Raw genomic sequence first — 26173 nt, 5'->3', positions numbered from 1 at the left:
CAAATGCATGGCAATAGAATTAAGAGAAAAGTTAGAGATATTTTACCCTTTTGCTTTAATACCCATTCCAAATTGGTGTTGGTATGTACAAGCATGTGCCCTGTAGACACATTGATACTGCAAACCTGCAGCTATTTAAAAAGACTGATAGATAATCAAGTCGTATGACTTCCGCGTATCTATATTCCAATGACCGGTACATGGAATGATGCTATACTTTTACAGTTAAATATGAGTGTATGTACCTGCTTTAAGCATACGTGGTAGTACATGTAAATTGGACTTTATTGTCATATTATTGCAGTCATACTTGTCAAATTAGTAACATGTGCCTTCAACTCCACCTCTTTATTACTACGCATGTGTGCCTAATGTGTCCTGATCGGAGACAGACTTTGAATTTGTTGTTGAAATTTGAAAGCTTCGCTGTTGCCTGTTGTGTTTAAAAAACAAACAAACAAACAAACGATGAAAGCTACAGCTTGATCGCAAGGTGCTGAACGGAAGAAAAAAAAAATTGCGTTGAAAAAAGTGTGTCAAGCATGTCCAACAAGAGCATATTTGTACAATGTCACAAACACTTCAGATTGATATAGGGTATTACAGTGGAGCCATTGTTACATACGATGTATGTTCATCAAGGCAAAGCAAGCCAGTACATTGTAGTTGGTCTGCAAGTTGACTAGTCAAATGAAATCTTGACCTTTAACCTTTTGAGGACCACCAGCTTAATATCACATCAACTTTGTGTATTATATATGTAGGTATGTTGCCCATGGTATTGGAAGGAGTACCACCTTTCCCTGGAATTGCAGCATTTGAAGGAACCCAATGCACTAATGTCTTAACTTTGTTGTTTTGTTTGTTTTGTTTTGTTTTTGGCATGTGTATGATATTGTACGTTGTAAATCTGAAGCATAAGGACTTGATATGAAAATGTTGTATGCGACTTTATCTCGCAAAATTGTGACGCAGGGGTCCATCATGTTCACTTTTTCGTCGCGTTACAATAGGTCTGTTGATTTATATTGTGAACTATGGTACGATTGACGAGCGGTCAGCACTTACAGCCATGTTCCAAAGATCGTCAGAGATACTGTAGCTGTTCCTTGTGCACAAATCTGATCTGAACAGAAGTGTGTTGTAGAAAATGGCATTCCCTTTTCCACGGCCAAGTAAAACTTGTAGGACTCAAACCATCAATCGGTTGAGCTGTGACAACTGCAAACATTTCCTTGAATATCTCATGTTCTTGGGTTGTTTTTTTTTTTCTTCTTCTTCTTCTTCTTCTTCATGAATGATTACGCTTTGGAGCTGGGATACTTTTTTGACTGGGACTGTTTGAATTGTAACAGGCTGGAAAGCTACAGCTGTATACATATTTTGTCTACAGAAAGGGTACATAATTTCCAGCACAGGCAAGCACATTGCAGTCAGATGCTCCCGCGGTTCTTGCAAAATGAAGGCTACTACAGGGGAACCTCCTTATGAAGAGGTCAGAAACAAAACGCCTCTAACGAGCTGATTTTACAGGTTCCAACTTTTTTTTATTTCCTTGTTTTCTTCCCCAGATATGTTGAAGAACCTGATATAACAAGGTCATTGTCAGTTTCAAACAACATTAGGTAATTGTTATAGTTCTTAGGTCCTCCTTATAACAAGGTTCCCCTGTAAATGTCTAACTGTAGTCATTCATTCACATTTATCAAAAATATATTTTGTGTGTTGTGTTTTAGTTGCCTATTATATCATAACCACTTTTTTTTATATCATCGTTTATCATTATACTATGTTTGCAGAGGGGATGAATGGAGAGTGTGGAATGTTTTTTTCATTAAAATATTGAAGAACATTGTTTTTCTCATCTTGCCGAGAAACGTGAAGTTGTGTATACATGCTTATGGTTTGTTCTGGAGATTTTGATTGGAGTGTTGTGATTAATCAACTGAAGGCTCTTGATGTGACGATGGTGTGTTATTACGTGCACATATAGATATACGCTCTATATCTATATAGACATAATGCTCCATTCATTGAATATTGAAAGCTATTCAAATCCACTGTAGACAAAATAAAGAAAGTTCAGTTTTCCACGGTATAATATATATAAGAGCATATTATGCTCTTCTTTCTAATGAATAGTTTAAAAAAAAAAACAATAAATCATGCCTCTGGCATTCTTTTTGGCAGAAGCATAAAAACAACAACAAAAATTGCCTTGATAATTATGAGAATTAAGAAAAAAAACCAAGAATACTCTTGAGGACAGTGTCATACAGGAAAACACAAACATTAATAACTGCCATGTATCGTAACAAAAAAATATTTATTCATGATCATGCATAACAAAATATGATTATTTACAGCACTAGTATGCATGGAAATTTACATGAACTTTCAAAAACTCGGGACACTGTTGCACATGTTTATAGCATGCCCATGATGTTCCATAATGTAGAACTACATGTCTGGCTCAGAAAATGAATGATCAAATGTTTCATTTTTTCCCCTACATGTTTTCCATATATAGACAAAGGAAGTCAACTCCCCACCCTACCCCCCCCCCCCCCCCAAATGAGCTTTTAACATGCTCATCCACAATTCCATGTTTCAACCCCCATATCATGGCGCCAGTAGAGTTGCCATCTTGACCTGTTGAAGAAACTGAACGGAATGTCACTGACGATGAAGGATCAGAAATCAAACATGAATCCCCGGTGAAAGCCCACCCCCCATCCCCCCCCCCCCCCCCCCCTTCCCGAAGAATTCTTCCATTTGCCTTGGGTGGGCAGTGTTTCTGAAAACCACCACAGTTTTGCCAGATTTTTCTTCCAAAATCTTGCACTTGTATTTAGTTGGACCTCGTATTAACACATTATGCAAGGTAAAGGTAGATATGATGTCTTATCTGAAGGTTTTGTCTATCTTATTGGTTGGGTTTTGATAAAACAACTGGAACAATGAAAAAATAATGAGGTTTTTTTGGAACACGATTAATTGTGAACATTATTCCCCCCCCCCCCCCCCCCGAAAAAGAAACAAACAAATGAACAAACCCCGAACAAAACTGCCCAGAAAATGTTAAGGATTCACTGGTGTTGGCATTCACAGAGCAGATTTATAAAAAGTGGGGTTAACAGTTCACGGATGTTTGGTGAATCCATACTGGAAAGATACGCATGCACAACACAGCGCTGCAACGTGTGGCCTCGTCTGTGTACTGGTTGGTGTATATGTATTACACTTGGGATCACGCAGTACTTTTCCTATCTCCTCCTAATCCATGGGAAGTTAGTAAACACAAATGGCATCAGTTCCTGTGTTTCTGCGGTGTTTGGCGAGAGTCCGTTGAGAGTCAGTCTCCGAGGGCGCTGTCGTCATCGTCCTCCTCTCGAGGAAGGCCTGCGAGCGAGACTCTCAGCTCTGTGCGGGCAAGGGGAACAGGCTGGTGTAGAGGAGCCCGAATTTGTGGATGTTGCGGTGGACAAGGCTCCTCACGATCTCGGCATACGTAGCCACCAGCTCTACACGTGTGTGTGAAACAGAGAGAGCACATGGATAGACATTGGTAGGTAATTCAGGAATTGAAGCAAACTAACATTATTACTTTGCTTTTGTAAAGCTCAATGAAAAAGCAATGCCACACTTTACTATCTCCCAATTTTTGCCAACCCTCCCTGCCTCCCCCAAGCTGAGATAATGAATCACATTGTTACGAGCCGTAACATTACTAGTATTAAAAAGCAAAAATATTCCTCCTATACAAGGGTTAAATGGTTGCATCCATCGCATTTGAGAATTTTGAGTAGCAAATAATCTAAGCTACATCTTTTTACTTTTCCCCTTTCTCTTCCAGCAAGATTTAGCCTGCAATATCATGATGATTTGCACCGAGCTGGAAAATTTCACGGCATTCTTATTTGTGAAAATAGAGCATGTGAATGACTGCCCTCCGTATACATGCAGGACAGAATTTGAAATGAAGAACTGAAAAATGCTGCGACTTGCGCAGTCTCCATATATTGCCATTTTTTCAACCCAGACATCTCTCTTAACCCATTGAGGACAAGTCCCGAGTATACTCAGGCAAGTGTCTATGGGAAATGCGTGTTATAGCAAAATCAGTCCGTCCTCAATGGGTTAATCTTCTCATACTGTTTGCACATGTTGACAAGCTTTTATCTTCTACAGAGAAAACCTACAATCACTGCATGACAGCATATCTCATTGAAAATTTTCCTCTTGTTTGCTTGCATATTTGAGGCTCCTGCATGAGCTGCAAATCTATATTTGCAACTCATGAGAGTACAACCCAGTTCTGCGAAGACAGTAATGGGACCCTCTGGATTTCTGATCCCCCCCCCCCTTTTTTGATAAATGAAAAATTGCATATCGCATAGAGAACCATCCAAACAATCTAACAATGATAGACACCTGTAAGATTAATCTGTTACGAAACCTGAAAATCTCATTCCACTTCTCAGTACAACTAAAGCAGATAGAAATGCAGTACGGCTTCCATTCCAAGACCATCCACTATTATGTCCATCTGGTTGTCACATTTTGGACTAAAAATAGCATGCATCAAAATCTGGCGAAGTTTCACATATTGGGTTTCACAGATTGCCATTAGCAGCTTCTGAAATTACACACTGTCCTACCGATGAAAATCCAGCGAAGGCCGCAAAAAAAGGTCTATAGGCCGGTTAAGAGGCTTACAATTGATGGTCGCGATATGATATGAACTCATTATGGACATTCCTCATCTTTCAGTTCATTTTGAAATGGTCATGAAAATGAAAGAACGTACGGCCACAATTCATGACAAAGATGTTGGTCTAGAAATAATGCCATCACATGTACTTTGCAGAAATTTGACATTAGAAATAAAAGTAACTAGAATGAAGTGACTGTTGCGTGCAAGTCAACAGTGACACCTCCACTCATCACGCAATCATTGGTATCTCCTACAAGAATATGACCCATCATTTACATCATATCCTGTCCTTGTTTCTGCTGCTCAAAGAATGCCTCACCTTGCGGAAACGTCCTGGATGGCTGCCCATGCTCGTCGACTTCTATAAACACCTCAGCTATCGGCGGGTTATCCTGATTAGGAGCAGAAGGGAAATGGAGAGTCGCGAATTTGTGAATTCCTCTCGGAGATGCAGACCACATTATGACTACCAGCTCTATTCAACCATTTTTGATGAAATTCCAACTTCCACAGTTACTTGCAACATTTGTGTAAGAGTAATAGCTGGGATTGATAAAAATCAATCAATATCATACAAAGCAAAAGAAGGACTATTGTCTGTTAGTTTAGCGTATGAAAGCTTTCACACATACATACACACAGAAACAAAACGAAAAGATGTCGGTGAAAAGGATGGCCCATCATACAGGCAAACAAGCACGCAGAAAAACAAACATACAGGCAACAAACTCACATTTCGTAGCATTCATACATTAGCACACACACTCGGACAATGGGGAAAATGCAGACAGACATGAATAAACATGAGCATTACAAAACATGACAAACACACAAAAAATATATGTTGGTGGAATATGTCACGGAATGGTTTTCACACAATCTACTCAAAAACACACACAAAGGAAGACACATGGAAACTAGATATATCGCTACGGCGACTGATATGCCTCCGCCATAATGCATGGTTCTCCTAATAGGTCTATAGTACAATGTCTTGACAATGTGTGATGACAGTTTCACACAATTGGCAAAATATTAAAATGACAGGTTTGACACAAATGTGCTGAATGTTCACTTTCCTAGAACTAGGTTCAATTGGATGAATGATTAAAATGTCAGAGTGCAGGTATTTGGGGAACTGATGATTTTTACTTGACTTTTGACCCTTTTATAAGTTTATGCATTGAGTAATTTTCAAGGTATTGAGAAAAAGTATAATTTCAGTATCAAATGGGAAAATAGCATTATCTAAACCTGGCCTTTCACCTTTGACCTCACAGTTCCAAAGAGAATCACTGTTAGGTTGAACATGCATGAATATGTAAGTTTCATGATGATACCTCAAGTTACTTTCGAGATATGGAGGAAAAAGTGCAATTTAGCACTTTCACTTGACCTTTGACCTTTTGACCTTTGACCTTTTGGCAAGAAACTTCCCCAAAAATATACATTGGGTAATACATGCCATACATCAAGTTTAAAAAAAAAAAATCTTCAGGCATATTGCATTTTAAGGAAAGTAGTGATATTTTGAGGAGTTGACCTTGACCTTTGACCCCCTGACCTTTGACCCATGACCCCCAACTTCCCTAGATAATCACTGCCCATCGGTACAAGCATATATACTAAGTTCCATGAAGATACCTTGAACCATTTGCAAGATATGGAGAAAAACATGAAATTTCAATTTTTTTTTCACAAAATAACCTGTGACCTTTGACCTTTGACCCTGTGACCCTAAAATCCACACAAAGTATCATCCCCCAAGGATATACCCTCATACCAAGTTTGATGTAAAACCACCACACGGTTCTTGAGATATTGACAAAAACAAAACGGGACGGACGGACGTACGGACGGACGGACGGACGGACGGACAGACGGACGGACGGACGACCCGAAAACATAATGCCTCCAGCCACTTCGTTGCGGAGGCATAAAAAAACATATGTTGATGGAATATGTCACAGAATGGTTTTCACACAATCTACACATAAACACACACAAAGGAAGACACATGGAAAAAAAAACACACAACTCAAAACAATTTATTCACACAGACATGCAGAACGATCAACCAACAAAACAAAGCAGTGACAGACTGATATACAGACAGACAAAATGAGATTTTGACATGTAAGAACAAGAAACAACGGCCCAAATGACCGAGCACAGGATGTATACCATCAGTGGTGGATCCTGAAGGTTCGCACGAGGCGCACGCCCCCTCTTTACTTTTTGTCAACAAAAAAAAAAACCACACCAAAAAACAAACAAACAAAAAAAAACCACAGAAAAATATAGGGGGGGGGGGCGTGCACCCCCTTTAATTTGTAACGGCTCCACCCCTTTACAGAATTCCTGGATCCGCTCCTGACCATGTCTCAGATGGAGAAGTAAACACTGTCAGGGTTAAGGGCAGCTTGACAGGAACAGAGACAAAATGACAAACCAACATTCAGATAGACAGACAGATAGTTGCACACATACTGTAAAGCCACAAACATTTGCATTATGAAACTTTCACGCGCTGCCATTGGCATTCAATGCATTGTGCAGAAAAAAAAAAAGTACAAGTGCATTTTACTTTTGCGAATCCTGGCTCCTCGCAGCATTCACAACAGCTTCATGCATGTAAAGATTTCTGGTCTTACAGTACGGGAACTCACCCTGAGAAAGGCCCAGATGTTATCGAGGAGGACGTAGACCTCCCTCGGTGTGAGGGAGATGAAGATGAGATGACACTGATTCAGGGGCGGGGGAATAAAGCCGGCCTGAAATGGAAACATAAAAGGAAGTTCTCTTCAATCCTTGCAGAAAGCACACCTAAGATGACATTGACAAATTGGTCGCCATGTTAATAGGGATGGTATAGTATTGGTTGAGGTGAGGATTTAGCTCTTAACTCTTTGCGAGATACTGGGAAACCCTCTTTAAAATTGCAACTGATTGACAAATTGCCCTACATTGGCTGAAATAAGCACTGAATTGATCAGTGTTTCAGTAGTAGCCATGATAAAAAATCATGGACGTACGTACTGGAGCAGGATTCGAACCTACGACCTCCTGATCTCCGGATAGGCATCATCTCCACTAGACCACCGAGCTTCCGCCCGACAGCAAGTGTTGGTTCTAATCCTTGTAGCATGCTGCGGGTACTGCGTAATTATTCAAATTCATGAAATTCTTCCGTCGAGGTGTTTTCATTGCAACTGATTGACAAACGACGTAATAATAATTATGCAGTACCCGCTGCATGCTATAGAATAGGATTAGTGAACCTTTCACTAGGAGTGACACCAGGATTCGAAATGGCCTTTTCTACAAAATAAAATTATGACTAATTCATCACAAATGTTTAACCTTCCACGAGCGGTCACGCCAGGAATGAAACTGTGTCCAGAACTCTTAACGTACAATTACTGCCTCATTCGCACATGTACAAACTTTCGCAAAATTTTTCCATGTTGATATAAAATCATCCACTGTCACACAAGGTCATAGAAGATTCTTTAATACGAACTATGCAAGACAGAAAAAAAGAAAAGCCCCAAATAAATAAAAAATGGCCCTTTTCAAAAAATTAGAATATCAATCAACCACGTTCAGAAGGGAAAACTAATCAACTGTCCCCAATATACGGTCTTACCAGGTTCATACAGTGGACGATTCGGCAGGTGATGTGGAGGTGGGTCTTGGAGTCCCTGGCCAGGCCGTGCCTGGAGGACTCCCAATACGAGATGAGCGTTGCCATGACGCTGGACATGATGCCCATGCAGTAGCACAGGGCTGGCTTGGCTGGAGAATGGTCAGTGCATGATAGTGAGGAGATAAAGAAAAGAAAAAAATCCTTGATTGACTGGATTTACCATACTCAATTTATCCCAAAGAGAGTAGTATCACAATAAATCATTTTGAAAACAGTCCACCACCTTCAGCAAAATCTGTTGTTAGATATCTTGATGGTGGAAGCATACATTTGAAACCTTTTTATTTGCTGGAGTGTTGTTGGGTGCTCTTTTTTTTTTAGCCATGTGAGCACAGCATTATGCAGCTCAGGCAACAAAATTTACAAAAAAATTGCAAAATTGAAGCCACTGTAAGATTGAATGGTGTCGTTAACCTGTTAAGTCCTAAGTATACTCAGTCAGATGTCTAGATGGGAAATGCATGTTATAGCAAAATCAGCTCATCCCCAGCTGCTTAAGAAAAGACAGCGAACAACACTCACCCTTGGCGACAATCTCCAGGATGTCCCACAGGAATGGATACTGATCCATCTTCTTCTTGATGCTCAGGTTTCTGTGATCGGATTCAATGAATATTTTACCGATTACATCTGGGATGGGTCACGTGCAGGGATATTGTCTATTTCACACAAATGTCATGTGAATGCATAGAACCTTCATTCGCTGTTTCTCTTTCTCTATCTACTGTCTATTCATCTATCTACTGATTAATTTACCTATTTGCATATCTATCTCTGTGTCACTGTTACATCAGTCTATCTTTTCATATACCTTCCTATCTAGATTGATTTAAAAAGAAATATAATTCTTCTAACCTATCTTTCAATTATTCTTGCATCAATCTATCTATTTTCCATCTTTTTATCTGTTTACCTACCTATCTATAAAATATTTTTTGCATTAATCACTCACTCAATCAATCAATCAATCTACCAGTCAGACAATCAGTCAATCAATCAATCAATCAATCAATCAATCAATCAATCAATCAATCAATCAATCAATCAATCAATCAATCAATCAATCATTCAACCAACCAACAATCGATCCATGTATCGATCTATCTAATCATCTTGTAATGTATTTATTCATCTATCTATCCATATATCTCTATCTATCCATCTATCTATCTATCTATCATCTATCTATCTATCTATCTATCTATCTATCCATCTATCTATCTATCTATCTATCTATCTATCTCTATCTCTCTATTTCTCTCCTTCACACGTAACTTGATGCCAACAGGAAATGGCCATTGGCCATTATTGACTCTGTCCAAGCTAATAATCTGCAGGTTGGCAGGAAGTCCATTTAGCAACAAGCAACAAAAGTGGTGCCAATAGTACAGGACAGGTGTATTGATTATATACATGTATTTCATCAGGAAAAGAACACCACGCTCAGTTACAAAGGAGCGCCCTCGTACCGTTCGATCGTGTGCTTGACCATCTCCTCGTCCGGCCAGCCCTCGTCCTCGTGGCTCACGTCGGGGCAGACGATGTCGACGAGGATGGTGGCCAGGAGCTTGGCCGTTGCCTTGGCGATGGGCCTCGGCGGCGGTGCAGCCGCCATTGAGGTGGCGGCGGCAGGGCTCCTTGCGTCGCCGGCGTCGGGGACGACGTGAGCGCAGGATGTGATGGCCGCTACCAGCTGCCGCGAATTTGTGAGCCTCGTCTCCTCCTGAATGGGTTTACATCACAATCAGAATATTATATTACCAGTCTAAATTTGAGGAATATGATCTCCCTACCATAGATACTGTTCTCTTAAAAACCTTGACCCTTTTCAGTGTATGCAGCACAGTGCGATGCCTTGGCACCACAAATAGTGTTACAAATAATTGTCTCCAAGGCAACGCTTACTCTACCAGCTAACAACTTTGGAGTTAATGCACTCTAGATAAAAAGCAATGGGTCAGTCGATAAATGACTATTATTCACAATTGTTACAACTGTACTTGATTTGGTATATTTTGCTGGCAATTTTACTGATTCTAACACTGAAGAAAACAGCAAAGCTCTAAATGGCCATAACACTAAAGAAATAGCAAAGCTCTAAATGGCCATGGATGGTAATATCTATAAGGAAGAAGTCATTTGCACACACACAAACACACACAAAGAAACAACATCTTCACATCACCACTGGCACATGACATTACACTGCATGAGGATGCACAGCTCAAAAATGTGTCTGATATGAGCTATGCTATTGAGCTACTACTTTCCTTTAACCCCATACTCAATGGTAATATCTCATAGTATAAAATTCTGTTATGGCATTCACACAATGTCCACATATTATTGTGCGAGATAACAAAAATAATGACTTTTCCTTTTAAAAAGTGTTTTGCCTACCATATCTGATGTGTTTTCGGTGGATTCCGGTTTCATCCGAGCCCCCTGCCCGATGATCCCAGAATGGAAGACGGTCGACGCCCCCCGCGGCACTGTGAGGGAACCAAAGAAATCCTGGTTGTGCTTCAGCAGGTACAGGGAGGAGTTGGTCGACGGACCCCCGCTAGAAGTCTGTGGGTGGGACTGAGACCATGCCTGAGAGTGCTTGCTGGCATTGGCGAAGAGGTGTGCGTGGTGCTGTCGTCGGGTGGCAACAGAAGCATGAGAAACTACCATTAGAACCTGCTGGGTGTGACTATTGAGGCTTCAAGGTCTTGAATCGGTTGCTGCCTGCCTTTGTGTTTGTACAATTCACATTTATGACATGCATGCTTTTCTGTGATGTAGATATCTTCTTCTTCTTTCCTACTTCTCCTACCAAAATAGTGCCTCATCTCTTTCTTTAAAAAGAGAACAATAACACTGAGCAAAACAACAGATAGACAGACAAAAAAAAGAAGACAGACAGTGAGTATGAAAGAAAAAAACAAGCAAAGCTGGTACATTGCTGTACCAGCAGTGTCCTATAAGTCTTGCGGCACAATAAGGGTTAATCCAGTCAAACGGTATGAAACACACCATGTGTCTTTATTAAAGGGACAGTATAGTATTGGCTAAGGTGAGAATTCAGCTGCAGGGTTTAATCTATGACATATGGATTTCAGAAAGCACTCTATGAAATGTTAAAGGCCATACAATTCTAAGGGGAATTGAAAGATTGTTTGATGAAAATCGGTTTTGAAATGACTGATATCCAAAAAACAAGGTAAAAGAAAGAGATCCTAATAAAAGTTGTGGCCTGTCACATTTTATTAAGATCACGTAATTTGATATCTCAGCCATCAAATAAACTGTGAATTCCTCTAAAAATTACACATTCTTTTATATTTCATAAGAGGTTTCACATGATCTCACAAACACACAAACACACAAAGGTGGAAACCTGCAGGCACATCTGTGTAAACAAAAACTGTACCATCCCTGTAACAGGTAGAAAATCTGCACTTGGTGGATGGTATGACACTGGGAGTAGAATGGCAGATCCACAAAGGAGCATACACCATACATACACTATACACACCTTCTGCACAGCACTCTGGAGCAGCACCCTGAGGATGATGGTCTGGGCAGTTGGGTTGGCACTCAGGAAGGTCAAGTACTCCGTGCAGGATCGCATCATTTGGAGCCGCTCCAGGGTGTCTGGGGAGTGATGTGATGAACACAAAAAACATACTTAAAGGACAAGTCCACCTTCATTTACATGTAGATTAAGTGAATGCAGCAATATTAGTAGAACACATCAGTGAAAGTTTGGGGAAAATCGGACAATCCGTTCAAAAGTTACAAATTTTTGAAGTATCTGCGTAGTCACTGCTGGATGAGAAGACTACTACAGTGTATGATGTCATATGCGTACAACCATATAAAGAAAATAAAAAGAGAATTTCACAAAACTTGACTTTTTTAATAAAGTGCACATTTCCTCGACTTGTTACTGACATATGTTAAGGGTAATGTTATTCCCCCTGCCTTCTGAAAGAGAGAAGTCAAGTGTTCTTTTGTTTTTGCGAGAAAAGTGAAAATATGTTGAATTTCTTTATTCTTTCTTTATATCGTTGTACTCATGTGACATCACAAGCTATAGTAGTCTTCTCATCCAGCCTTGAGTGAGCAGAAACTTCAAAAATTCATAACTTTTGAACGGATTGTCCGATTTTCCTCAAACTCTCACTGATGTGCTCTACTAATATTGCTGCATTCACTCAACCCACATGTCTATGAAGGTGAACTTGTCCTTTAAAGGACAAGTTCACCTTCATAAACATAAGGACTGAGAGAATGCAACAATATTAGCAGAACACATCAGTGAAAGTTTGAGGAAAATTGGACAATCGATGCAAAAGTTATGAATTTTTAAAATTTTTGTGTTGGAACCGCTGGATGAGGAGACTACTACAGCTTGTGAGTCATATGCGTACAACAGTATAAAGAAAATGTAAAAGAAAATTCAACATATTTTCACTTTTTTCGCATAATAAAAGAGCTCTTGACTTGCCTCTTTCTAAAGGCAGGGGGAATAATATTGCCCATAACATTTGTCGGTAACGAGTCAGGGGAATGTGTACTTTTTTCAAAAGATGGAATTTTGTGAAATTCTCTTTATATTTTCCTTATATTGTTGTACGCAAGTTATTCAAACACTGCAGTAGTCTTTTCATCCAGCGGTTGCTGCACATAAATTTTAAAAATTCATAACTTTTGAACGGATTGTCTGATTTTCCTCAAACTTTCAATGATGTGTTCTACTAATATAGCTACATTCTCTCAATCCTTATGTTTATAAAGGTGAACTTGTCCTTTAATAATCATTACAAACTTCTCTGGTCTCTTATTGCAAAGTCATGATGGCAAGATGCTGTCCACACTGATGATTATAATAATATGGCAATGATAAATGGTTACAATGATGTCACCGACAATGAGAAATATCCAAGGGGTATGAAAAGTCAGAGCAGAAATCAGAGAAACGTCAGGGAAGACGTTTAAGGAAGAGTAGTCAGACTAGGAGGAGTCGTCTGAGGAGGAGGAGGAGGAAGAGGAGGAGGAAGAGGAAGAGGAAGAACAGGAGGAGGAGGAAGAGTTGGAGTCGGATGAGGAGGAGCAGTCAGAGGAGTCACGGGAGGAGGAAGCGTCGTTGGAGGAGTCAAGGCGTTGTCGGTTGGAGGACTAGGAGTTAGAGCCAGAGTTGCCGTCTTTAGAGTTGTCGGAGACCATAGTTATGGCACAAAGAAAGGAAAAATAACAACAATGTATGCATTTATTTGAAAAAAAAGGAGGTTCACATTTCACAAACCTGCTTATGACATTGCTTACCATTGTCAAACAATTTCTGACACTATTCAACTTCATTAAATTCTTCCGTCGATCATTTACGTCGATGTAGGGCAATTTGTCAATCAGTTGCAATTTCTGACACTTCTTTAAGTTCACAGTGTCATCACTGCATTTAACTGTGGTTCCACAGATTGATGTTTATCAGGATTTTCTTTCTTCTTTTTTTGCCCCCTCCCCCCTTCTCTCTACCTCACACTTCTAGCACTTTTCCTGCAAAGGAGCAGCATGAAACCCTCTCTATCATTCTTCCCACCTTCCCTCTGCATAGCCGTGAAGAAGAACTCCACCGACGACTGGCACAGACACAGCAAGGTGGCGCTGTCAATCACCGGCGGCAGACCAATCAGCTTCAGCAGCTCCACCGTACGGGCGGCTACGCCCACGTCGCCGTGGTGAAGCTGACTGGCAATCATCCGCAGGTGGGCCGTGAGGTGGGTGCAGAGGACGGCTGGGGTGTCCGTCTTGCTACTGGACTTAAACGCCACGAGTTTCGTCAGATTTGTCAGCAGCTGTAAGGTCTTTAGTTTGTTACATACAGAGAAGAAAAAAATTATGCAAGACCTACCAAACTTGGAAGATTGACGTAATCAAACAAAATAAATATATGAATTTCTGAACAGTTTCCCCACTAAATTATATTTGATCAATTACTACATGATCCTTTGGCTGTAAGGTCTTTAGCTTTTTCGATAAAGGGAAGAAAAAATTACACAAGACCTGTCCGACTTTGAAGACTGACTTAATTAAACAAAATAAAACATTAATTTCTGAACAGCTTGCCATCTAATATAACATTTGACCAATTACTACATGATCATATATCTGTAAGATTCTAAGAGTGGATTGTGAAAATCATGAAGGATATACACTCCACTGACCAGAAGTTAATGTAAACTTAAGTTCTGGCTAAGTTGAGACAGATTTGATGACAACAGTTCTTGTCTATTGGATTTTTTTTTTTCTATTACTTTGGGGTTTAGTAAGTAAAGCTACCAAACACAAAGAGTTGAAATAGCTTGCAACATTTACACATCAATTGCAGTTACCTGATTTTTTTTTCTTTTATTAAAATAAAAACAACCCTAGGACAAGGTCTGACATACCTGAGTTGGGTTTGTTCGCTGAAGCTGGCTGACTGATTTATGGATAGTGGCTGGGAGGATAGTGGGATAGCTAGTCTCCATTTCAGACAGGATTCTCATGTACAGGCCGATCTGTATTCAGGTTGGGGGGAAAAAACAAACAATGAAAAAGAAACACATCAAGGTAAGAGATGCAGAGTGTCAAACTTTCTCTGATACAATGAAGATGAAGACTTTTAAAGGTGAATGCACTGACACAGCCAGGCACACTTTGATTGATATAGCAGAGTAGGTAGAGTAATAAGTCTATTCCTGAGACTCTGAGTTCTGACAATTTTGAATATTTACCTCCCAATCTCCTCTTCATTGAAGTGCCATCTTCACAAGGATTCCTTGAGTAATGCTTAATTACCCTTTGTATGCCATGGTCTTTGGACAGTGTGTATAATGCTATGATGTTTCTATGCTAATCGGCAATCAAAGCAAACAAAAGATTACGGCTTGGATTATGATAGGAATATTATTGGAACAAAATGTGAGTCTGAACATATTACGCCACATTTTGCATCCTTGTTTTTCAAGGAGAGATTGTTTTCTAATTCGTGACACAGTAAAGTCATGACTCCTGGTTTGTAGGTGCGTGATGTTGCCAGCATCAAGCAGTGGTATGGATCAATCAAGTTGACAGAAACTTTGAGATGAAATGAATTAAAAATATAAAACAACTAAACAACCTCTGCATGTCTGTGTGTGAAGTATTGAGGTAAAACTGATTTATATTACGAATAAATCATTACAGTGAATAAATGTTGACCAGTATATGAGGCATGAGAAGGATGAATAGAGCTCCTGCAACATCTAAAAACAAGCAAAACAAAAACGAAAACAAACCCATGACGTTTAAATGGTTAAGACTGTAAAATTTTGACACCATCACAGCAACATTATATAAACATGTAATTGCAGCATTTATTAATAAATGTTATTATATCAGATTTGAAATTGGGAAAAAGGTTGCTGTGAGTTTGACAAACTTGCAAAATTTCAGTACCATCATTCTGCATGACTTCTGCAAGACTTTTTGTTAATGTTGAATGCTTTCATAAGTTATCCAGGCCCGTGAAGAAGTTTGTAAATAGCCATGATTTTCTAGGTTTTCAACAAGTGCTGTTAATCCCAGTTAATCCCAGTTGATCCCAGGTCTCACCTTGGATGGATCTGACTCGTTGATGAGGATGAAGCTGAGAATGTCGGAGGCGCAGGACTCGCCGGACTGGACAGCGATGAGGGAAAGGATTCTCTGAAGCCAGCTGACCCTGGTCAATGGACACACACAGGAGGGGGAAAATTATTTGTGAAGCAGTAGCAGCAGGGACTCCATCAGTCAAGAATGAACGTGGGTGTGGCGTCCCAGTTGTTGTCTGGTCGTTTGAAACAACTTAGCTTGTGGCTAAACGGACCTATGCACGATTGACCATCTCCCATCACATAGGTCACACCTTTGTATGATCTGTGGTCCTTTGGAATGAATGCGCTCTTTCTGCACAGAGATGTCTTTGTCTCATCGAACACACAAGATTTCTGCCACTGACAGTCATTATCAAACAAGTGTACTGATAGGATATGGAGGGCTTATTCATTGTTCTGCCACATTGGACACATTGGATCGGCATACACAGTTTGATCCTTGCAGGCCATGATGTGGGAAAAAAGCAGTGAATAATTCTCATGCCCTAAAATATTAAACTTCTAAACACTTTCCAAAGCAAAGAACAGTCATGTGAATGAAGCAGTGGCACACAACACAGCAGATCTGCAAAAAATTTGGGCAAAGGTCGATAATTATAAATGTCTAGTGGGTTCTGCAGCTCACATGCCATAACCACCCAATCAAAACTGTCATACACTGGTCACATGACTCTAATGACCCTAGAGTTGACCTCATCATTAAGTCTACAACACGGAAAACAGCACTCGCTTGATTATCAATCTACTGAGGTGTCTGAACTAGTCCAAACTGCTTTTTCTATCCTGTGAATGTGACTAGTACTGTAGGAAACATTACAAGTAATACTATATGCACTTAGAGGCATGGGGCAAAGAGATTCGGTGATGATGTCTCGGTAAAACCATCACTGAGAACGTTCATTCAAAAATAATGGGCTGCTCAGTCAATCTCATGAATATGCATAATACATGAAATCAGGATCATTTTGTTTGTAGTTAGTAAAAATCTACAAGCATGGATTCTTTTAGTATGATCTCTTCTTCTTTTTTGCACCAACCTTCTTCCCTGGGAGCTGATGATATCCTCACATAGAAGCGAGGTGTGCTTCCGGAGTTCGCTGAGGAAGGGGATGTTACCTGTCTCCTGGCTGACCTGGGGCGTGGCCAGTAGAGATAGGTTGCCAGACTGGCTGTAGGCTGACCGCTGTAGGTCCAGCAGGAGCAGATCCTGAGAGAAGAAAAAAGAAGAAATAATGACCAGAATGGCAACAAACACAGGATTGCTATTCTAATTTGTGATCATTACACCAAGTTCAGAGAAGAGCACATCCTCTGCCACGCTCTCTTTGCTGACCTGATTACCACTGATGTCCTACCATTGACTGTGTGTGTGCTCATCCTCTCAAGATCTATACAAATTTCATGCAACTGAAGTTTTTAGAAAGATTTGAGAATTTAGCCACGTGCTAATAAACAAAGCTCGACAAATTTCTGCCATGTGCCTGCAGAAATAAAGGTTTCATCATATCACACATGCAGATTTTCTTTGACAAGTTGGGTCACAAAAAAAAAAGACACTGACTTTATAAATACCCTTCCCCCTTTAAAAAAAAAAAAAGAACTTTCCCCATTTGACTTTTCATATAAAGCAATGTCTGTGTAAACTATGTTTCCATGTTTTTTCGTCAGTCTGCACATGTGTCTGTTTGTCTGTCTATCTTTCACCGCTGGAAACTCACAAGATTGAATGACGGATTTTACATTGACAGAAGAGTCATCTTACCAGGATCAGAGCGCAGGTGTCTCGAACCAGCTGATTGACCTTTGCCCCTTCCCTGGCCTCTTCCGCCACCGACCCCGCAGGCCGGCCGTCGCAGGCGGTGTCGAGGAGGAAGAGGAGGAGGTTGAAGGCCCCGCTCCCGGACCGGCAGATGAGGTGGATGATGAGGCGCAGCAGGGTCTCGCGGTCTCGCTTCAGGACCGCCGAGTCCCGGAACTGCTCCGAGATCTTGTTCAGGACCTCCGGAGTCACTGAGGGCAGGAGACGGAAGGTAGTGATGGAGCCAGTGTTGTTGGGCTCAGTTTGGAATGTTCTCATCCCCGCAATACTGTACACACTGAATATTTTGCAAGTTTTTATTTTTCATGAATTTCGCAAGTCAGGTGCTATTCATGAATTTAAAGACGTGAAAATATTGACTGTGATCCTGAACTCCTCAATCACGATTTTAACCACTCGAGGAAGTGTCGGGGAGTCCTGATTCGCGAAAATTAAGACTCGTTAAATATACGACATGCACAGTAACTTTAAAAAAAAAAATACACAAAGAAGAATATTTCATAGTGGCTTCTTTAGGGCATCCTGAGTTGACTTTGATGCATCTTACCTGGAATTACAGTGAAAAATATGTATCTGTATATGATGATGATCCACAGCATTTGTATGGCGCCATATATCTGTTATAGAAACATTCAAAGGCACAGACTCCTCCCAGACAGTTAGCAATTGAATGCCCGGTCAAAAATGTGAGTTTTGAGGAGGCTTTGAAGTGATCAAGTTTGTCAATTTCAAAGAGGAAAGATGGGAGGGAGTTCCAGAGGCGAGGAGCAATAGAGGAAAATGCCCGGTCTCCGTGACCCCTTGAGATGTGTGATGGGCACCTGGAGAGTAAGGCCAGATGAACAAAGGCCAGGGCGAGGCTGCCGTATACATCATCTATCTGGCTAGCCTAATTTTTCACGAATTGGGACTTCCCAACGATTTTGTGAGTGGTTAAATTTGCAATCATGGAGTACAGCAATGGATGGAGATATGTACACATACACGTCGCATTCACATCAGGATCAGAATTGATATTTTGGCTTATTTTAAAATTTGCAAATAGGGCCGACTTGCAAAATTCGCAAAAATAAAAACCCTGCATAATATATGGCATATACAGTAATATATGAATATATATATTGCCAACATTTCTTGCATAATCATAAAACTCATAGGAAATACTGCGTGTGAGACATCACAACTCTTGACAAAGACAGATTCATTTGGCGTGTACATGAGCTCCAACTGATGTTCATTTTGCAGTTGGAAATGTCTGATTTCTCTCACAGATTCGTAAATCTGTTGTATCTGTTTTACTGCATGAAATCATGGTGTATGTAGTATATGTTTCTCAGATAAAAAGTTGTTTTTGAGTATACAATCTCTTCTCAAAAAATAAAAGTTACTGTTTTTCTGATTGATAAATAACATTCACTACAGTTGAAGGTCACTTCCCTCCTCACAGACTAGCTGGGCAGATTTGCATCGATAGAATTAATCATAAATTTAGTATTCCTCCTCAATTTCAGGCCTTTCAAATCTGTCATGAGCTAGCCGACAGACGCTCCTAATAATCTCATAAAGAATATAGTGATGTCATCTTACATGCTTGGACAAAGTCTGTGGTGATGATCTTTAGGAGGGTGGATGACATGGTGGCCAGCTGGAGCAAGAAGGGCACAGTGAACACATCATGGTCCTTCTTGCTATCAAGGCTCTCCTGCACAACCAAAGGCATAGACAAATACAAATCATGTATGAAATTAACATTATTCAACCCTTTTATCTGTTATGATCATTTTTCATGAGTGTCGACACAAATGATCTGATCATATCTTCATGGGTCTCAAAAATAAAATGACTTCATGTGCAACAGTCTATGATTTTAACATAAAAAATGCACATAATTATGGTTCATGAATACATATCATTTCTTATAATACATGTACTGCTGTCACTAAGTTCATAAATGCATTATGCCACACCACATGCGAGTATTAAACATTTTCTTCTTATCAACTGAACTTCTTTAAAGTGGTACCAGTAAGACATTATAAGTCATGGACTGTGGTTTTGATGCAAAACAAAATGGTACCTCACTACCTGACTTTACAGCTCATTTTGAAACGACATGCAGGACAGGCATAGATTCTTTTAGGATCTACAGGTGGAATATGATCCAACAAAATGGCACATTACAATATCAACAGTGTTCTGAATGACGAACAGTGGTAGAATCCCAAGATCTTTCTGTCTGTGTCTTGATCATAGTTCTGCATTCATTATTCACATGATTTTATCAGTTTGGTTAACAACTGTCAAAAAATGGTATCATAACTTGGAAAGAATTGTATCAGTGTCCACTGAGACAACATCCAGCACAAGGATGCAGTTAAAATTCATATTCTATCAACACTAAACAATTTATGCATCATAGGAAATTACCTCCCTAACCATTCAAATGACCACTTTCATAGTTGGTTCCTCCAACAAAAAAGTCCATTCTCATGAATGTCATAAATAGAATAAATGACAAACAGATTCATGTGGGAAATGTTTTCCATGGGGAAAATCATCATTTAAATATAATAAGCTATTAAAATGATAATAAGGGGGTGGTGGTCCAAATTTTCTTAGAAGGAAGAAAAAAAAAAGGATGGACACTACACCTGGAAGAGATCCAGCAGAGCTCTACGGATGTCCTGAGAGTGCTGGGCGGTCAGGTGTCCCAGAATGCCCACCACTGATGCCACCTTTGGCACTTTGGTCTCCGTGGCGACCAGCTGACCCTCCAGCGACTGGCTGGCGCAGAAGTCCTTCAGGCCGCAGGAGAGGACGCGGGTGATGATGGTGGTGGGGAAACAGGAGCTGGGATGGATTGGTTGAAAAGAGAGATGATGATTGATTTTCTTTTAACCCGTTGAGGACAAGCCGATTTGGCTATAACACGCATTTCCCACATACACCTGCTCGAGTATACTCAGGATTAGTCTTCAATGAGTTCAGAATAAATCATTAACAACATTGAGAGCTCCTTACCTTACTCAACAAAGTAGAATGTAAACCAAAAGTACACAGCCTTTGTGAGTTACTCACATTTTAATGGCTATGCAAAATTTATACTTGTGCAAAGTTATATCACATTTTGGTGCAAGGTACATATTGATCTTTTATTACAATGAAACAAACACATGCTGTATGTCCTACGAATAAACACTATCATTACAAAAAAGAAAAGAAAAAATGAAGCAATATTCAGAAGGAATGAAGCAGTATTTTACACTGTCACAAATACAAATCAAAGAATTTTATACAATTTCTAAAACACAATTGTGTAATGCTAGGCTGCAATAGTCACAAACACAAATCAAAGAAGTGTAGATATTTTGAAGCATAGTTGTGCCCTATAAGACACCCCAATTAGTAAAGTTACATGTACATGACAGCGAGGGATGGGGGTGGGGAAGGGGGTGGGGAGGGTTGGGGGTCACTCACCCAATATGAGCCACAACCCAGTCGAAGTGAGGAGAGTGCTGAACCGAGGTGTTGAGGAGGGCATCCACGCAGTGGTCTGGGCAGGAGGAGCTCATGGCCCCAATGCAGCTGGTGGCGAGGTCCATGATGGTCCTCGTGGCTATACATTAAAAAGGAAAAGTTATCATTTGTTGTGGTTGCTTTTTTTTAACAAATAGAATACTGTATTTGGCACATATTTTACAGGGTTTGCATTTTTACTAGTTGGGTGCTATTCGCGAATTTAACAACACATGAACTAATTAGCTCTGATCCTGGCGTGAATGCATGTGCATGCATACATGTACTGGTACACAGTGCATGAACAAGGTGTGTGATAATTTAAGCACTCCAAGACTACAAATTCAACCACTTGCCATTATTGTCCGGAAGTCCCGATTCACGAAAACTTAAACTTGCTATCATATATGGCATGTATATATTGTAATTCAATAGCAGTTAAGGTGCTTATTGAGGCTGAATGGACTGGGGATTTCCCCCATCAAAAAAAAAAAAATTACTGAATACCAACTACTATTACTATACAATGGAAACTTGGCAGAGGTGTGGTAAAGTACCTTTGCAAGTCATCCACAGCTGTAGGAGTTCATTCAGGCTGGACGGGTGGGGGACTCCCCTCCTGTTGGCATAGTTACTGCTGATTTGTCCCAGGAGAGCAATGGACCACTACAGAGTGACACAAAAATTAGAAATCATTAAGAATATCTTTCTGATTTACTGTATCTCAAACATGAAATACAATCTTTTATCATGATACATCTTTCTTTGTGATGTATAGTTTCTAAGATTGACAGACATGACAGAGCTTCATAATCTATGTCTATCTCTTTTCACACACACAAAAAAAAGGAGGTGGAAAAATGGGTTGCACAATAAAATATACATGCATTCAAAGACTTTTTAAAAATTTGATCATACAAACAACATAAACATCTGCAGGTATTGAGCTAGATTTAATGAGAACTGCCATCACTTTTAGTTGTAGAGAGCTCATCTTCTGTGAAAAAAAAGAAGAAGACAAAATATGTGCAATGAACATATCCTGCAATACAGTTAGAAAATCTCCCCATCAATGATATAGTTAGAAAATCTCCCAGTAACACTGAAGGCATATGACATTCCACTTGGGAACAAGATCAACATTTGTCAAACAATCACTTCCTACCCCTGATAGTAATGACGAGAATTGAAGGGAAACCAATCTGTTTTAAGTTATTATTGTAAACTTATCCTAAGCTCTGCTTGTCTTCTTGGTTAGCACACCTTTGAATGCAGGTATGGCAGAAACATTGATTGTTACTTAATTCTCTGGATGGCAAGATTTGCACAACTCACAGTGGAGAGGATCGGAGCCCATGCAGTGGGGCTGTTCTCAATCAGTTTCTTCAGAACACCATAGATGTCCTCAATCAGCTCATCCAGCTGCAGTCCCATGCTCGCTGAAATAGAGAAATGAATGCAAAATATGGACAAAGGCATCAAATTATGCGTTTTCTCACGTACACACTCACGATTCATGAATTAAAAAGTTTGAATTCATTGGGAAAATAAAAAAGAATGTATAGAATAGGTTTATTTTTCTCTACACTCAGTTAATCCCAAGTAAAAAGAAAGTCTGTCGAAACAGTGTGTTTACTGGTAAAGTGAGTTTTCTCTCCCCTTTCCTATCACAAGCATAAGAGGAAGAAAAATGCTGCCCAAACATCTCTTAATTCATAGAAATCAAATCTAAATCTTGTAAAGTAAAAACTGTGACACCCATCTTTCTCTTGATTTTGAGCCTTGGGAAACAACTTAGAACCTAGTAGAAGGTAGCCTATAATCTAAGCTGAGGGTGCAGCTACAAGTATGGTCTTTACTGTCACGCTAAACGTCTGATGCGGTGAGACTATTGTCTTCGCAAAGCAATACGTCTGATCTGATACAGTGAGACTATGAACAGTGGATGCACGCGAAGCATCCACCGCCTATATCTACTCGTCTTGCTTTAGTCGAGCGGTGGATGCTTCCACAGTTCGTAGTCTCGTCGCATCAGATGCATCGCTTCGTAAAGACAATAATCTCACCGCATCAGACGTTTAGCGTAACACCAAAGACAATAGCTGCATCCTCTGCCTAGATTATAGACTAAGTACAAGGCTGTCTGAGTACACTGTTATTTCTGCCTACATGCATTCTCTCCTTCCAGCTCGTAGAGGTAGAGGTTGACACTCTCATCAAAGATGTGGCAGAGGAAGTCGAGGACCGCTGTCCGTGCAGCCGGCAAGGTTTGCAGGAGGTGGAGGGCACATCGTGCGTGCTCTTCACTGCTAAGCTTTCGGCCATGGCGAGCATCAACCCCTTTCACGAATGTGCGAACGTTAAAGAGGATTTCCTGTCAACACAAACAGATAAGTTGAAAACAGATGTGAGCAAAGTACTGTAGTACAAGGGAGTACAAGGGGAGTACAAAGGATACCAGAAACTCAAACATTAAACCTCTTCGTCCCTAGACCCAGCATATCAGTGATACATTCACATAACATGGATGGACAAGCATTAGAATTGTATTTTTTACCATGCATAACTATCGAATCGAAGGCTTTCAGAATGCAGAATGCTGTTCACCCTCCCGAGTCCTGTGTTTTGTGAATATGCATATTTAAAATTAAATTAATTTTGAGTAATAAGGGGCAAGGTAATTTAATTAACCACCCAGAGCAGAGCTATCTATAATTTAATCCCGGGGAATACGGTATATAGGATCTAGTCTATTTACCACAGAGCGTCAAGCCTACTCCAATACACAATTCAATTGATTGGTAATTATTAATATTATGAGCACCCAAGGTCAAAATGTAAGACACTTTTTCTCATAAAATTCATTATATCATTCATTGTCCAAAAGTTTCTGATAACACACAATTTTAAATGCAGGAGCTGGGTGTGTGTAGGTAGTGGCGTTGATGTATTTTTGTTATCAACTGCGCGACAAAGTGGTGTGACCGTTGTCGTTGATGAGATGCAAGCAAGTCGCGAGTCGTACTCGTATATACACATAATTTATTCTACAACCGCAACACATTGCAATAGGCCTACCTGAACTTCGGCAGTCTCCATCTTTCTTTCTTTTCTGTCTTTCCAGGAATGGTAACAAACCACTGGTTCTGTGTTTCGAATCAGACAATAGCACTTGTTTAGAGTCCAAATGAAAGTGTTCGCTAGATGTGCTTGCTTTTGGATAGTGCGCGGTGCCTACGTTCTGCGCCCTACCCTCCCCGTGGGTAACTCGCCAGCGAGACGATGTGAGCAGCGGACGCATGGCCCCCTGGCCGCAGTCTCAGTAGTGAACAATACGCACACACAAGGCAGACACGATGAACATCGGTGGATGAACACTGTTCTCCACCTGTCAGGGATGCAATTTATTTCTTAAATTCTAGATTTGAAAAAAAATCACAAAATTTCAAACAATATTACTACTTTGATAAAAGTACATACGACTCTCTCAACTTTTTAATATTTTTCATGAGACTTTGAATGTGTTTAAATCACTGGACTGTAGTGAACGGTACGAGTATACATGTATCACGTTAAATTGGCAACACCTCGGCAGACGAAAGAAATTTGTTCTCACTACACAACATTGCTCATTATAAGCTCTTCGATGCAGACTGTATCAATGGGGGGGGGGGGGGGTGATAATTATGCCAGTTTATTACCGTACAAAATGTATCTATGTATCTAATCTTGAATATATTATTGTTTTGTCGCCTAACAATGTGATAACAAGCTGCTCAAATCATGGGTACTTATCCTAATCATTGTACATATTGTACTAAATTCAGGGACTGCGTAAAAATGGGGGGGGGGGGGGGCTGGGGGCTACTCAGTATACTGCCCCCTTCCGGGATGCGGGATCCCACTCTCTTGCAATGGCTCTCACTCACTAGAAAAGATGGGGAGAGAGAGGGAGGGGGAGAGAGAGAAACGCGAATGGAAAGAACACCTTTCAATTTATTTCAATTCATTTCCATCCAACAAGAGATATAGGGCCTATACAAATTACTTTGATAAATCATATTGTTAACCTTCTTTTTAAGAAGTACAAATCATAAACTTTAGATTGTATGAAGGAATTTTATTGCAACGTTTCTATGTATTATTATATTGATAGAAGCAATTATGCATCTGCAATGAAGATCAAAGAGAAAGGGAGAATGATATAAGGGGCAGAGATCAAAGAGAAAGGGAGACTAAGGGGCAGAGAAAGAAGGAAGAGAGGTCGACATCATTCTCCACTCATTCATCGCCATGAGGTAAAAGTAACAACAGTTTTTACATTTAGGAATTTATTTATGCATTATAGAAAGCAATTCTCAGTTAATTTGTAAGCACATAATATGTAATGAACATGGAAGATTCCTTGATTCTTTGACTCTTGATTATCATGAATGAAGTGTTTCTATCGCAAAAAGAGCGAAGCACTTGCTGGATGGGGAGCTCGGTGGTCTATAGTGGAGATGACGCCTGTCCGGAGATCTGGAGGTCGTATAGGTTCGAATCCTGCTGAAGTATACGTACGCCCATGATTTCTTTTATCTCATGGCTACTACTAAAATACTGACAGTTCAGTGCTTATTTAGGTCGATGTAGGGCAATTTGTCGATCAGATGCAACAAGATCGAAGCGTCATTGTTATGAATTTTAAAATCAGGCCATCATCAGATTGAGCAAAATAAAAGCTTTCCAGTGATATCTCATATAGG

At 40.1% G+C, this 26173-nt stretch overlaps 1 protein-coding gene across 1 annotated transcript; it reads right to left on the bottom strand.

Annotated features, from left to right (window-relative positions):
* Positions 1–3361: 3361 nt before the first annotated feature.
* LOC139743090 (integrator complex subunit 5-like) lies at positions 3362–24524 on the bottom strand. Its single transcript, XM_071653599.1, has 20 exons — positions 24504–24524; positions 23595–23799; positions 22761–22864; positions 21983–22091; positions 21387–21525; positions 20561–20759; positions 19497–19611; positions 17853–18100; positions 17128–17297; positions 16050–16158; positions 14864–14974; positions 14014–14278; positions 11947–12065; positions 10827–11063; positions 9896–10146; positions 8949–9019; positions 8367–8515; positions 7387–7491; positions 5037–5109; positions 3362–3524 (listed from the first exon to the last, which is right to left on the bottom strand). Exons 1-20 carry the CDS (start codon positions 24522–24524, stop codon positions 3418–3420), a joined length of 2907 nt encoding a protein of 968 aa, XP_071509700.1. The 3' UTR covers positions 3362–3417.
* Positions 24525–26173: the final 1649 nt, after the last annotated feature.

The sequence above is a fragment of the Diadema antillarum genome, unplaced genomic scaffold (assembly GCF_040938485.1).
Source record: "Diadema antillarum isolate AM-2024a unplaced genomic scaffold, OU_Dant_1.0 seq00001046_RagTag, whole genome shotgun sequence".
Classification (NCBI taxonomy): domain Eukaryota; kingdom Metazoa; phylum Echinodermata; class Echinoidea; order Diadematoida; family Diadematidae; genus Diadema; species Diadema antillarum.
This window is presented reverse-complemented; position numbering and strand designations above follow the sequence as displayed.